The 16,235-nt window shown below is 42.3% G+C and overlaps 1 protein-coding gene across 1 annotated transcript in view; it reads right to left on the reverse strand.

Annotated features, from left to right (window-relative positions):
* Window positions 1–16,235, reverse strand: part of DPP6 (dipeptidyl peptidase like 6) — a 421,502-nt gene that overhangs the window by 32,304 nt on the left and 372,963 nt on the right. Inside the window, exons 13-16 of the mRNA XM_054193068.1 lie at window positions 12,144–12,251; window positions 11,463–11,554; window positions 9,846–9,893; window positions 7,564–7,682 (exon numbers count right to left, since the gene is read on the reverse strand). Of these exons, the coding sequence (XP_054049043.1) occupies window positions 7,564–7,682; window positions 9,846–9,893; window positions 11,463–11,554; window positions 12,144–12,251 (367 nt within the window). The remainder of the gene's footprint in view (window positions 1–7,563; window positions 7,683–9,845; window positions 9,894–11,462; window positions 11,555–12,143; window positions 12,252–16,235) is intronic.

Here is a 16,235-nt window from a genome sequence, read left to right on the forward strand (position 1 = left end):
AAACAGCCCATGCCACATTATTAAAAGAAAGCAGAAGTGCTAATTAGCAATCACTACCCGGGTTTGGAAAGACTGCACTGATCAAGAACATGAGCCCTGTTTTGAATCCTGATCCCAATAGCCATAAATGCTGAGCTGATGCATCCTCCTACAGCAGCCCTCATTATAAATTAATGATTTCACTTATCGCCCACACTAAAAATTTCTGTGTATATGGTATCCCCTAGAAGCATAACCATACATTTCAGACTTGCACCATCTGTGTGGGCAGGAGCTGGTGCTGCGACCACATCAGAGGGCAGAAAACCCTAGATCTGTAAAATTATTCCAAAACTTGGTTTTAGATCTCTTCATGCTGGAAGGCTGAACCTTGCTAAATCCTGCTCCGGACCCTTCAGTGTTAAAATGTGATTAAAAGTGAGGTCAGGGCAACCCGCCACAAAGTAGAGCCAGATGATTTGATAAAAATTGGTAGTAAAAGTCTTTGCTGACTCCAACAAAAATCTGGAAAATAACAGAAATGTAGAATAATAAAAGGACTTTTTTTTAATGCTCAGAATAAATGTAATAAGTGTAAGCAGCAAGTAATGCTCCTAAGTGTTCCCATGTCCAGATGGTGTTTCCGTATTCCACCAAGAGGGAGGAAAGAAGATAATTAAATTCTCAAGAAATAGTTTAAGGAACTAAGAAGTTTATAGCCACATGCTGCCTCCACTAAGAACAAACTTGCAGCACTTGTCTTTAAAACTCATAAATACACAGACAGAAAGAATTACATGTACAATGGTATGAGGAACGTGACTCAGATTATGGCTGTGTTGCCTCTTCATTAGTGTCAATCACTCCCAAAGAAAATCCTTAAATTGCAACATTTTGCTACTCTGTGCTTTTGCGCTATTTGTTCTGTGTTTATGGGATTGAACCAGGCTTTTATCTGGCAGGACCTAAGAGCTATAAATCCTATTTTTAATTATTTCCCGGGCCTATAGGCATCCTTCAGCACTGTAGGGCCAGGAGTGTAGTTTCAGGGCTGTTGTCATTGGGGCTGCTGGCTCAGAGGACATACCTGGGGAAAAGCAGATGTATACCCAGATAACTCCCTTTCCCTGGTTCTTTAGGTATTTTATCAAGCACAGCTCAGTTACAACACATCATTTTGCTCTACAGCTACAAAATTGCCTGCTAGGAAAGGCAGAAATGACTTCATTCCTGTTACCTGTGATCACTGATCTACAGCATCTAGGCTATGCTACTGATAACTGCAGTGGTAGAGAGGACATCCAAATCAGGTGATAATACTTTAACATTTTTGTTAGAAGAATCTATTTTCCTTTCCCCAAAGAGAGAGACAGCTTGAAAGTCATTTGACCTGCACAATACTGACATTAAAGACTACCACTCAGCTACAAACACAGGTTCCAGCAGAGATAATCTTCAAAAAGATAGGATAAACTATAGTGGTTTTATGGTATTTTGAATCAAAACAATCTTACTGTTTCTGGAAAAGGAGGAAGGACTTGAGACTCGAATCATAGAATCATAGAATCATTTAGGTTGGAAAAGACCCTTGGGATCATCGAGTCCAACCATCAACCCCACTCTACAAAGTTCTCCCCTACACCATATCCCCCAACACCACATCTAAACGACTCTTAAACACATCCAGGGATGGTGACTCCACCGCCTCCCTGGGCAGCCTATTCCAGTGTCTGACCACTCTTTCTGTGAAGAATTTTTTCCTAATGTCCAGCCTAAACCTACCCTGTTGCAGCTTGAACCCATTCCCTCTTGTTCTATCACTAATTGCCTGTGAGAAGAGACCAGCACCAACCTCTCTACAATGGCCTTTCAAGTAGTTGGAGAGAGTGATGAGGTCTCCCCTCAGCCTCCTCTTCCTCAAACTAAACAGTCCCAGCTCCTTCAATCACTCCTCATAAGATTTACTCTCCAGGCCCTTCACCAGCTTCGTTGCCCTCCTCTGCACTCGCGCCAGCACCTCGATATCTCTCTCATATTGAGGTGCCCAAAACTGGACACAACACTCAAGGTGTGGCCTCACCAGTGCTGAGTACAGGGGGACAATCACATCCCTACTTCTGCTGGTCACGAGAAGAAGATTGCATTCCTTATTCTGTTACACTGTTGTCTCTTCTCAAAGTGAAAGCTGATTTTTCCCAAATCGGTCAGTGAATGAGAGGATAATACGCAGCGCTGTGGCAAAGGCACTTCTCCGTCACCAGCAACCATGCCCAGCATGAGACAATAGTTTTCTCTTAGCCCTCATCACAGTCCTCTCCCTTCTGTGTAACTACCAATTTTCTTTGTATCATCCCTAAAAATGATTAATCCCTTCCTGATAATGCATGATTATGGAGAACTTTAATTAGCAGGCTGGTAGGCATTCCATGAACAACAACTGCGTCCCCCCCCGCCTTTCATTTTCATCATGTATTAAATGGCATTAATTGCAGTAATGTATGCATGTGCCAGAGGTCTTCCTCACTCTTCCTCTTGTCTCAGAGCTAGAAGGCATTAACCCTTTGTGGGGAACCTCACGCCTCTCCACGTGCATAGAGCTGGCCAAGATCAGCTTATGGCTGAGATCAGTTGATGGAGATTGATCAACTAAGGTAAAGGATGCTGCTACGATGCCACTGTCTGCAAGCGCAGTGACTTGAACTCCAGGATCCAGAAAATCTTTGCCAGTTCTGTGCATCCAAGCAAAAGTCCCAGTGACTTCACAGATTTTACATGAGAGTGAAGACACTGTACCCAAACCTGCCACGCTGAGTGTCAGAGGACGTCAGCCTGCAACAGAAATGGTTGCACGTCCTTTCTTCCCCCATGAACAACCTCATTAGGACTCAGGTTTTAACAGTGCTGGCAGCTTACACTGGGGAGTGAGGGAAGGAGTCACTGAAGAAAAGGTGCCCTTATTTAAAATGGAAATACCAAAACACTACACAGCTGACTACAGTGGTAGTCATTGCTAAGGCTTCATCCTCCAGAGAAGGAGCCACCACCTGAAAATGGGCTTTAGCACTTTACTGGCTCCATGTCATTCAGCTTGCACCATACGTGTCTGAGCCTTACTAAAGAAACAGGAATAAATTGTGTTCCACGGCCAAAACTTGTAATTTCTTACCCTTTTCCCAATGCAATTGAATTTTACATCCCATTCCAGATGAGAAAACTCCATCCTCAATTAAATTTATGTATAAAGCAGCAAAAACCTTCCATCCAGATCTTCTTTCTGTTTATCTTAGAGGGAATCAGTGGCAGTGCCTGTGCTAGTTTATGAGAGGAGGCAGAAGTGTAAGTCCATATTTTATGATGAAAGTGACAGCAGGATTGACCTTGCTCCAGCACATATTGCTTTTTCGACAGCGTCTAGAGGAGATAATCTAACAGCAGTCTGCAAAGCATCATGTTTCCTTAGATCCTGATATCGTAATTCAATCATGAGCATATAAAATTAGATGAAAAATAAGGTAACTAGCCTTCTGGGACTGAGTGATTGCAATAAATGTTGCCTCCTGACAGTAAGCATTACATTGTCCTCTTGAAAGAGAGGTTACCTTTTATTATTCTTCTCTCATTTCAGTCTGTGCCAGGTAGTTCTGCTCTTAAGCATAGTCTGCAGGACAGCAAAAAATCCTTTAAGACAATTATATGCTGCCTCTAAAGTACAAAAGCGGTGAGTAGAAAACTTCCAACTTTTCACCTTTGGGATCAAACAAGAAATGCCAGACCTTTCTTGGTTTTTTTTTAAAAAATAGATGTTTTCCCTCTCCATAGCCTGTCATGTAAGCATCACAGAGTACTTTATAAGTATCGGTTGCTTAATCAAATCTTAAAAACCTTGCCATTTGTTTTAGAGAAGTTAAGCTGACCACAGTCATGTCTGCGACTCTAAACTCAGCAAAGTTTGCAACTAAAGATCACAAAGCGAGTTAATAGAAGGTATATAATGAAACCGAGGTATGGTGGAGGTTAGTCTCTAAGTGTCAGTATATAAATTGTTTTTAAGCCGTAATTATTTGCCCATGCATTTGTCCCGTGGACAGTTGAGAAAATCCAATTTTTTAAATTATTACAGGCTTGATCAGAGTAAAATCATTTACGTTTAGCTACCTTCGAAGATACATATGGGTCTGACATAAAGTCATACACCAGTTACTGCTACAGTAGGCAGTCACAGAGTGTACAGCAAGACCTGAGCTCTGGGTGCTTTCATACAGCATAGATGGAGAAGAAAGCACCAAGCAGCAATAGGTACTGCCTGCCACTCTCTGGTCATTAACACCAACTCCACCTGGGATCTTTCTGGGGAAGCAGAGGTGGGAATTCCTGGCAGAAGCCCTTGGGCAGCAGATGTTGTAAGAGAAACACTTGTCCCCTCTGGTGGGCTGCTGCTGCTCTACCTGCTTGGTTAACAACAGGGTAAGGAGGACTCCTTCACAGATCCTCATTCAAGTAGCTTTTCCATCTATGTGTTATATCTGTATATGAATAAATAGGATTTCCTGGTAATCAAAAAAATTACTAGAGTATGACTGCTTATAAGCAATAAAACAAAACCCTGAGAAAGTGAGGCAAGGACAAGCTCTAGCTAAGGAGCCTGAGAAGCTGTGGAGAATGAAGTCTTCTACCAGTGGATCCAAGTGATTCTCCATCAAACTGCAACAGCTCCACCCTAGTTGTATGACCAAAGGCTGCCGGGATGATTTTATCCAGAAGCCTGCTTTGCAGCCAGAACAGATGTTTCCACTGACCTGACCCACACCAGCTGCAACAGGAACCAGAAGGAGTTGTCTCTGCTGTAAATGTACCCATAGCAGACACCTGAAGTTAGACGGATCCTACACGAAAAGTGCTAAAAAGAAATGTCTCTTTCTCCTGTAAAGCGCATAAAAGCAAAGAAGGTGAAAGACCTCTCACTTTCAGTTATGTAAATAAGGAAGAACTCCACCAAACGATATTTTTATAAAATCATTGAAAATGGAAATCCTACCAAGATCTCTGTGTTTTCTCACGTATACATATTTTGCAAAGGTATCTGTATGGAGACATCCGCATTAGCTCCACAGTTCAAGCTGCACTGAATTTGTGCTACACTGAGATTACAGTTTGAGAAATTAGTCCTGCATAATGAAAATTCAGACAAAGATTCAGTAGATGTAAACAGATCAAACTCTAATGACCTTACAATGGAGGTATTGTTTACAGCAGCTGAGAATCTGGCCCACGGTTTGTTATGCAAAACCATTATCTTGTGTACTTGGATTAATGTACACACTAATAAAACTCATTAATCTCTTCGGGTATCACTGCAGGTTTTTTGTGAATGAGACATAACATAATAGAAACATATCACCTCATAATTGTTGATAAGACCCTTTAGAAACCTTAATCTTGTTACTCATAAATGCATCTAACTATGGTAAAACAATTACCTTGGTTCAAAGGAAAAGGACGTTGGACTAGTAGCTATTGGCAGCTTTTCTTCAAATGAAAACAAGAAGAAAAATATACAGGGCTTTTCTTGTAAAGAGACAAACTTCATAAACTTAACAACCTTTACTACAGAACTGAATGTTTAGTGGGAAATGACACTCTGCATACGTCTGCCATAATTATAGATTCGGAGATTTACTCGTAGTCTGCTAAGTTAATTAGTCCACTGTACTGTCAATGCTATTTCACTGCACTGTATTGCAAGCTATTCTTTAGAATACCTATAAATGACCCCCCAAATACAGTCTATCTCTAGTCCTTGGGGCAGAACATGTTTTTACAGATGTCCACATCTCGACTTTTTGCTTAGTATCATGTTAACCATTCCACTTCTCCCCTTGATCTTGATTATCCCGGTTATTTCCCATTTTGCCATCTCAAATACTTCTTTAACCTTGGTGTTCACCGCGAACAGTTACTGGTACCAATGGATACTTGCCAGTCAGAGAAGGGGCAGTCCACGCGTCACCAAACAGGCTGCTGATGTTCAGCAGAGAGAGTACCTCATAGAATCATAGAATTGCCTGGGTTGGAAGGGACCTTTCAGATCATCTAATCCAACCACCAACCTAACTCTGACAAAAACCATCACTAAACTCTACCTCTAAGCACTGTGTCTACCTGTCTTTTAAACACCTCCAGGGATGGTGCCTCAACCACCTCCCTGGGCAGCCTCTTCCAATGCTTAATAACCCTTTCAGTGTCAAAATTTTTCCTAATATTAAATCTAAACCTCCCTTGGCACAACTTAAGGCTGTTTCCTCTTGTCCTATCGGTTGTTACTTGGGAGAAGAGACCGACCCCCACCTCTCTACCCCCTCCTTTCAGGCAGTTGTAGAGAGCGAGAAGGTCTCTCCTCAGCCTCCTGTTCTCGAGGCTGAACAACCCCAGCTCCCTCAGATGCTCCTCATAAGACCTATTCTCCAGACCCCTCACCAGCTTCGTTACCCTTTTCTGGACCCGCTCCAGCACCTCAATGTCTTTTTTGTGGTGAGGGGCCCAAAACTGGACACAGTACTCGAGGTGGGGCCTCACCAGTGCCCAAGTACAGGGGGACGATCACTTCCCTAGCCCTACTCACCACACTGCTCTACAACAGCATACGCAGTAGCTACTTTTTTTTTTATGCTACTCACGTTTGTTTGTTCCTGAGCTGTTGAAAATAAGGCATTTCTTGTCGGCTTGCTGCTTTGCACTAGTTGCTTTATAGGGTGTGCAGCCATTTGAGCAGCTTCAATCGTAGCAGCGGCCGACCAGTACGAATAACGCTTACCATGGGGGGCTGCAATCCAGGTCTGGGTGCACGCACCGTACGTGCAATTTAGGATAATTAAGCAGAATTAAATTACATAGGATTAAATGCTGTGGAGTTTTGCATTTGTTCTTCACAGAGCTGGAGAAAGCTGACTTTTACAGCTCTCCTCCTGAAACGCTCTCTATGCTTAGACCTTTGGATACTGTAAGGCATATTCAACACTAGAAATCTCTGTCAGACCTATAGATTCCTCCAGGCTAAGGGAAATGTATGATGAACGAGCAGTTCTGTACTCACGTTGCCCATTAGGCAGCTTTCTGCAAACTGTCTTTTCTTGGCAAACTGTCTTTTCATTGTAACTAATTTACTTTAAATCCCCCTGCTCACAGTACTGGTATGAGTTGATGTATTTGGAACTCAGTTCCAGTCTCCCACAGTTAATCCCACCTCACTGGTTTATATATCACAAACTTTCTGATGTTTTATCTCCTCTAGGTTTTGCTGTTACTTTAACTTAAGGATGCTTGGAGTGGGTAAAGGCGTGTACCCCTGTCTTCAACGGTCAGATATACACAGGAAAAGGTTGCACGTACCTGCTTTTAGTTAAAAATAAAAAATACACAAAAGAAAAAAAAAAGTAAAGAGTAAAGCTTTAAAAGCAAAGTAACACAGATATTTATGGCCAGCCTTTCGAAGCTGCCCACAGGTATATGGTGTATCTAAAGATATCAGTGCCAGCTCTAAATCCCATCCTTAGGCACAACAACTGCAAATAACAAACCCCAACATACCTTCGCATGTCAGTAGGAAGTACTCCAGCTTGGGACTGAAGGATGCACTGAAATAGGTACAGTTTTCAATCAGATCACACGACAGGCACCGCCTGTTGAAGTTCCCATTTGTGCTTGCGCTGCAAAAGTTAATACAAGCCCATGAAGGTCACTGAGCAAATGTTATCTGGAAGCAACATGACTTGAACCTTACTGTACCGTAGAACAAGACCATAAATATAATGTGTCCAACATTAGTAAGAGACAAAGCATTTCCATTCGGTTGAGTTTAAATAGCGGTAATGGCTTTTTTTGCCTGAATGGAGAATATATAAAAGGATACCGATGTCTTTTTTGCAAGGTCAGGTGGTTATGAGGGAAGGTGTAGTTTTTAAAAGAAAATGATGGCTGCAATTCCACAAGAGGAAGTCATAATTCGGTGAATGAAGGCATGAAAAAATGGAGCAGTATTTCTACACCTACTTATATTACAATAGACCATAAAGAGCTGGAATTGCTTTATTTAAGTTTCTTATTGGTTGCTTCACTGGTCTGGTTTGCCAGCAGCTGCCTCAGAGGCCAAAGCCCTGTTTAGGGGTTTAAATAGTTGCTCTTATAACATCCAAGTAGGAAGGAAAGATTAGATTTAGGGGTCTGTTTTTGAAGAAGGCAATGTGGTCTGTCCACATGCTCAGAAGTGTTTTGTAAGAGTCTACTGAAGGTTGAAGAATGAATTACGGATTATTAACAAATATTAATAAATAAATTTTTTTGCACTGCTATGGCATTTTGAAACTTCAAAATGCTTCAAGAATATTAACTAATAGAAATTTCCAGTTATTACTGTAAAGCAGATAAGCGTTTTTGCTACTATTTCGATGTAGAATGAGATGAGGCTGAGCAACCTGTTTAGAGCTACGGAGACTGAACTGAGCAGCTCTTGGGTTCTTGTTTAGGCTCAGATCATGTTTCTGCCTTAAATCCTGTTTACAAGCTACTAAATCAGACACAAAAAGGAAGAAAAAAAAAAAACAAACCCAAAACCAAACCCCAGATCTTCATGTGATATAAGCTGTCAGAACTCCAGTGGAGCTCTGTCAATGAACACGTGCCAAGGATGCTTCTGAGCTGACCCGCTTGGGCTGGGACAAGAGACAGTCAAACCACCCAGCGCAGGAAAGCAAACACATGAAGCGAGGCCAAGATCACCGTGTGATCAAAGTACGGTCAAGGACATCAGCATTTTGGGCATCCCTTTCCCTGTTGCCTGTGTTCATGAGGCACCCGGGGGAGCTGCATGCCAAGATGAGCGAGGGGTGGGAAGCTCTTTGGCTCATGCCAGCAGCTCTTGAGCAGCCGTACCTGGACTCAGCGTTTAAAATGAGATTTTCTTCCCATTTCAAGAGAAATGAATGGTCAATATAATTTTGATTATTTTTTTCTCCAAGAAAAAAAAACACTGAGCTGAGCTACTCTCAAAAAACACAGTGGAGTGCAGTGAACAGGCATACAGGTCTCAAAAGGAAAAAACGATTCAATTATAGGTAATTTATTTTGCTCTAGTTTCCTTCCCACTGGGGAAAAAAAAGGTATGACATCATGTTAGAGAAGGAAAACATACTGACTGTCCCTGTCAACTGAACCTATCGCCAACTCTGCCCTTCACTGCAGCTGCTGAGATGACAGCAGGGGGATTGAGAGGAAAAATATGGCAAATGGAATAATAATTCCAAAATTATTATTTAAAAGTTTGGGTTTCCTCCCCTTTGTAATCTGCTCCCACGATACTGCACAATAGCTACACTACCAATAGCTTACTAAAAACCAGCCTCTTACTCATCATACTGTTCCGGAAGATACTAAAGTCATCTGGAATTGCATAAAAACATTTGCAAACATAACATATTGTTATTTCTTTTCAATTTTGTAAAGAGGTGAGGTGCTATCAAATTTCCATGAAAACTGCTGTCTGGAAGTATAAAACCAGTTTATACCCTTAGTTTATGTAATTCTGAATTCTTTCAAGTGTTAATCAGTTCATTTTGAGAGTTTTGTGAGTTGAGACCAATTTAAAATTTGCAATAAAATGAGAAAACTGCTAAATGTAAAACATTTCCAAATGTCAAGCATTTTGTTTACTATTGTTGTGCTGTTCTGTCTATTCCAGTGGCACGCTGCAAGATCTTGCAGTGCCATTAAAGGCGAACACATGAGAAACTGATTCTATTGCAATCTCTATGTAATGATTTGCGCAAGATGGAAAAAACGGGAAGTTCTGTGTGTGAAGTTAGTAAAGCACATACCTGTATAAATGTCGCCTTCTTGGCAAATCTTCTGTGCTGTGGAAATAACTGGGGAAAAAAAAGTTCAAAAGACAAGTGCATGATCAGAAGGGTGTTTACGAGGATCTCATACAAAACCATCTTTATTCCCATAGCCGTTTTCCTGATCTTGTAAAGGCAAGGAACGTTTAAACAGAATTAGAAAACCGTACAGAGGGGCACATCACTGCGGAGGCTCGAGCAAGAACGTCGTAGGCTGCACTGCGGTTAAAAAAAACCATGTAAACGTTTGGGCCCTAGACTTGTCATGTCAGCAGATCAAAAAGGATCAAGGGATTAAGTGAAAGACCTTCACATCTTCACCTCAAGCTTTACGGTGCAGAATTACTGTTAAACATCTTTCTTTTTTCTCTAGAACTAATTTTTACTTCTCTGACCACTATTTACCCTTTGCCCAGGTGGATAGCTAACCGAGGTCTGATTTGAAACCCACTGAAATGTCCTCTTTGTAAAAGGGAGTTGGACTTTCAGGGGAGGTAGAGGATGAAGTTGAAGAATATGTCATTGCCCTTGTTTTGCGCTGAGACTGCGGTGAACCCCCTTTCTGGGTAAACAGCGAAAGCCCTGTTGTGTGGTGACAGCTTCTGGAGGTAACAGAGAGGTGCTGCTGGAGGTGGCCAACCTCAGTCCAACGTACGGGGTCCAGAGCGATCCCCCAGAAGCATTTCGTGTGAATAATGACAGACCACAGGAGCAAATGTAGCATCCACGGGGTGAATAACACATCAGGCAGGATACTTGGCCTGGCCGATCAACTTCCAATGAGCTGCACGTGCCTTGATGTACAGTTTGATTGCACAAATTGCACCTGGTATTTTCTGCTTGACTGGACAGTTAAAATGCAAATAAGACTTTGGTGCTAGTTTGCTGCTTAGCTCTGCCAAGTGGTAAAGACCCTCATATCGTACTGATGTCATCAGTAATTGAGGGCATTCAAATCCTTGAAGGAGCATTGTGCTATTAATGATCATTCAAAGTTTCTCATATTCCAGAGGCTTTTCACTCAGTGACCTTAAGAAAATGAGGAGTGAGAGCCTTGTATCCAGCTGAAACTTTGCTGGGAAAGGAATCTATCTGGTATTTGGTTCCAGAAAGCCTTTCAAACATTTTATTACGTAATTTCTTGAAATGTATTTTTCAAAAGTAAGCATTTACAGAAGTTATCTTACAAGCAGGTGTGAAGAAGGGTGGGGATTTTTTGCTATTCTAACTAAATACTTGTTTTCTGATGCACTGATATTTTTGCTGGTCAATGAAGGTCTCTTTCTAAAACTGACTGTCTAGGGGGCCAACAAAGATAGACTTCAGTGGTTAATATAGAAGTTGCAGCAGGAGAAACCACTCCTCTACACAAATGTAGTTAATAGTCAGAAAACGAAAGGTTTGAACCATGCAGACAAAACCAAAATAAGACAAAATATATGGAATGGTGTGAGAGGTCAAGACAAAATGCTTCTCCTTCTGCCTTATCCCCACCTCCTTCTGCTCATACATTTCAGATGCATACACAACACCATTGGCACTATAGAGCAAGGCTAAGCAAGGGAAGACTGATTTGTTGGACCAAAGTTTACTTACATTTTATGCCTCTTTTCATCATATGCCAATATCTTTGTCACATCCCAGTCGCCAGATGTAATAGACTGTAAGTTATCGCTGCTACTATTGGGCTGCCAGAAAGAAAAGAGAATTAGATTTCTTTATTCTTAAAAGAAGGTATCTGAGCAAAGCTTCTCTGCTGGAAAAGGGAGCTCTTTTGACTCCATTACCTATTAAAAATAAACCACCCATGCGTAATTTCCACCCCTCCCCCTGCTATTTCTGTGAATCCGAAGGCATAGAAAAAATACAGCGTCAGAATCATCTCAACCATAACTCCATTGAAGATAATGGGATGAATTCAGCACACAACGGCTTCAAACCCCTTCCTCTAATCCAGCGTACCCATGAGCTTCTGATTAATCCTTTATGGCAGTTCAGGGATTTACTTATTTATGTACAACTAAGGCACTAAAAAACCAAAACAAAGCAATGATACTGTTTGGAAAGAGACGGTTGACCTTTTTATTTTAAGTACCATCTCATATGGGAATTCATGTTATCTTATGCCCAATAAGCCATGACTGAAGGTTTTGTTTTGTGCACAAGACCCACATTCTACATTTGCACCTTCCCGTCTGGCCCCTATGAGCACAGATACTGCTTTTTATTGCTTTCTACTGCAGGTGAGACCCAAATCATCAGCAGCGAGTCAGTCACCTGTGATGACGACATGGCGATGTGGTAGAACTTCCCGCGTCCTCCCTGGGGAATGGCTCGGACAAAGAAAAACTTCCGACCGTCCTTGGAAAAAATTGGCTCTTCGTTCTGTAAGGGGCAAATTTAAGGGTTGCATTACCATTAATTTATTGTATTTAAAATTGCTCAGCACTGCAAACCCCTGTGAAATTAATTCACATGGGAATAGAGGGGGCTCTTTAACAGCAACCTGAGGGAAACAAAAAAAACCACTGAAAACCAGAGAAAGTTTCGAAAATTATTGCTTCTGGGCTCTCAGGAAAGCAGACACCTTTCAGCTGTGGGGAGACAGGCAGTAAGGAGAGTCCCTTGGCTATAAAGTAAATTCCTATTTGCAAAGCAAACAGTGCACACATACCGCTGGCTGGTCGGGGCAGTTGGAATGAAGCCTTTAGAAATGGTTTGAACCCTGTCAGCACAAGTATGACAAACCCTGTTTACTCTGCTGGAAGAACTGATCTATTCCTGTCCTCGAGGAAACACAACTAACTGCTGTCTTTTCCTACCCTCTTACAAATGCTTATTTCACTGAATTATTTACAAAGGGGAGGATATCTTGCAAAACTGTCTTTGACACAGAGCTCCCAGGTGAACGCCATGATAGACTTTTATTGGGTGACTAGAACTTTCAACCAGAGGCAGAAGAGACCCAGCAGAAGGAAATCAAACACCGCATGTGACAAGCAAGCATTTCCTGGAAGGGTCTTTGTTTTCTTTTTGTACAGGAACCCCGAGGCACATGGAAGGTCTCCACTGCAGGAGACGGCTGACCAGCAGATTACAAGGGAAAGCAGAAGTATGGTCCGTATGTTGTGACACAGAAGCACTGTACCAAGGGAACTGGCTAGGTGAAGCTCCTCCACTCTGCATCTTGAATAGTTGGTTCTAAAACAAGAGCTGAACCACTGCTGAACCTTTCCTGTGATATCAGGCTTTTCTGGGGACCGGCTGAGCCCTGCCTGCCCCGGCCTCTGGCTCCATGGAGCTTCATGGCTCCTTCTTCAAGAACAATCAACAGGGAAATTGTTGCTCAGCCTCTTCTGGGTCGTCCTTTGGTTCAAGGTTTATCAAACACCTCAGCTTTCTGCTTGGCGCATGTCAAGATACCACACTGAACCAGAAGAATTTGATTGTGCAGGAAGACTTATGGCTAATGCAAACACCTACAGCAAAGAAATAAACATTTTTATTTCTCATAAGCTAACACATTATTCTTACTGTGCGTTCTTTTGCTCCTAGTTCTTTACTGATTAATTCTTTTCCACTATTTATCAGATTTATCAACACTGTATTAGGCCTTCAAACTGTTTGTTTTTCCTTTTGTTTTTCCCCGCTTAGATTTTCAGTATATTTTAAAATATACCCATTTGCAGTTTGTTGCAGTTCTATGAAATAATGGTTTCATTTGTTTCTGACATTGTTCCGGAACTTGAAACGTGAAACTCTATATTATTTCCAAATGTCTTTCACGACAGGAGAAACCTCATTGAAAAACAACCGGTGATAACTCGGGCAAACCTTCTGCTCGACGGGCTTTCCTTTACTGAGGGAAACAGCGATGAGTTCACCCTACGTTTCTATATCTGCGCCTACTGCATTATATATTCCCGCAATCCGTCTCTGCCAGGGAGAGCAGGCGTTGCGCGGATTAGTTTGAGGTTCATTCAGTGACGGGGGAAGGAGGTGCATGGCAGGGATGGCAGACGCGAGGTTTTAGCGCTCGGCTGATGTTATGCGACAGCCTGTTTGCGTGTTCCTGTTGCCAGGAAGGCAACACGTTAATACAACCAGAACTTTAAGATCTCGACAGAGCTGGTGACTTATCCCGGATGGTAAATGAGGGGGACGCGTCAGGCTGAAAGGCTTTTGGAACAGGATTTTATACCGTTGGGAGCTACACTGGGCATGTAATTAAAATGTTCTGCATGTGATACAAAAAGTTTGAGCTTTTGGCTGACTATTATTCACTGAACGCCCAAAACACGAGAAGAGCACACCTTGAAAATAATAGGAGATCAGTTCGACGCTGGCAAAAGAAAGTACTTTTCCTACGCAGCAGGATGTCCTCATGTCAGCTACCCGTAGCAGTAACTCAGTGCTCTGAAGACTCAGGTATAAGGGGAAAAAAAAAGTAAGGAAACTCTTGTATGATTCTACAGCAGCTTAAATTGAAGCTTAAATCTAAGTCAGTAAATGTGGGTCCCTGATCCCATTTGCCTTTCCGGGACCCATGTGAAGAGGCAGTGGCCTGGTTCAGGAAGCAGATCTACCCAGAGCTGCTCACCTGTGATGGGCGATTGTCCCCAGGGTAGAGCAGGAAGGAAATCTGGTGGTTGGAGCTGAGGACTACCCAGTCACCCTCAGAGTTGAAGGAACAATCACTAAATAAAGGATGACTCCGTGTCTGCAGAAGGAACTGGTGGGACTAACCAACCTGCGTCGCTATCAGTAAAAGAAAGCAGCAGCAACTCCATTTCCAGCAACCTGTTTAACGCTGTGTATCAAAATGATGCCACCAAAGATTTCAGCTTTTGTGGAAGAGATAAGGTGATGGGAGGCTGCTGGAGGGTTCCCTGACGCCTGGAGGAATCAGTGCTGGAGTTCAGAGCTGCGCAGCACAGGACAGTGTATCTGCAAATGGTCAGGAGAAGAAGAAACCAAGGAGTGCCTCAGAAGCTTATCCCAAGTTTGACAGAATCAGGATGCATGAGGGGACAACACTAAGGGCAGTCTGAGATCTTAGAGAAGGGCATAAAGTCCTGGAACAAGGGAATAACAATAAAAAAAATGTAAAGTGTATTACAGAGGTATGGAGAGGGATCACTGAGCATCACTGGATCTGTAGCCACTCTTTCTGATGCACCTTTGTCCAGATCCCAGAATTAATGATTTTGCTCTGTAAGTATTTATTCTTTCAGGGAAATTCCCCAATACTTTAAGTGTCACCTGGCAATAGCTCTGATAAACAGGTGTGATATAAATCCTTTTAACTCTTTGCGTTTTGGCAAGCAGTTCATTGAAATACAATGAAGTGTTATAGATTCTCATCAGCATTATTGTGACAACGAAGTCACCTCCTCCTCTGAGAGCAAGGGGAAGATCTCTTTTCACCCTCTGCCACACTCATCCCCGGGGGCAATACTGAGCTTCATCCTCCATCCTTGTCCCCATGATCATCTGTGGTTGGACACAACACACCAATGGCCATCTCTGAAGCCAGGCCACCTGCCATCAAAATACAAGGTCATCACTGGAGAGGAGCCCATGCCTCTGAGTATCAATCTCCTCCACTGGCCGAAATCGGGACTCTTCATTTAAACACCAAAGACACTGTAACGACACGCTGTTTGGTTAGCTCTGGCAGGTGAATTTGTGCATTTGAAATATGGGGCTTTGGGTCCTATTTCTGCTTCATCCTTTGTCTTTAGGGCAACTTTAGGTCAATTATGGGGTTGTTACATGACAAAAGGGCTTTACAGGGTGAAACAGTCAGTCCTGTTTGTAAGGTTCTCCGAGCTCTGTTTTTATTTAAAAGAATCTCATTTCATTCTGCCTATTAACTACGTATGAGAGAATCATTACTGGGTTATTATGCTGTCAGTTTTAAGACAAGGGAGTTATAAAAGAAAAACGGTGTGAGGTACTCAACATTTCAACCTTTTGATAGAGCAAAAGTCTTTATTTTCAGACTTAGGTGACCTGAAACGTTAGGGAAATAGGAGGATTGGAAAGAAAAACTCAGCCCAAAGGAACTGTTATCAGGGGAGGCCAGCCAGCCCACTCAGGCAGTTTTGGAGGTTATATGTCTCTAAAGAATTTTGTGGTAATCTCCTGGCACTGCCGACGTCAACGTCAAAGTCCATAGCCTTTGATGGAGTTGGAATTGCACCCTGGTTTATAATTAAATTTGTTCAGGCCACATTCACAATTAAATAAATAAGCCAATTAAAATGCCAGTAAAGTTCATCTCCAGCAGGTGCTCAGGAATTGTCTTATTTCTCCCTTGCTGACTCATTGCCTGTATATGACCATCACCGGCACTATCGGGAAATG

Source organism: Rissa tridactyla, chromosome 2, assembly GCF_028500815.1.
Source record: "Rissa tridactyla isolate bRisTri1 chromosome 2, bRisTri1.patW.cur.20221130, whole genome shotgun sequence".
Taxonomy (NCBI): domain Eukaryota; kingdom Metazoa; phylum Chordata; class Aves; order Charadriiformes; family Laridae; genus Rissa; species Rissa tridactyla.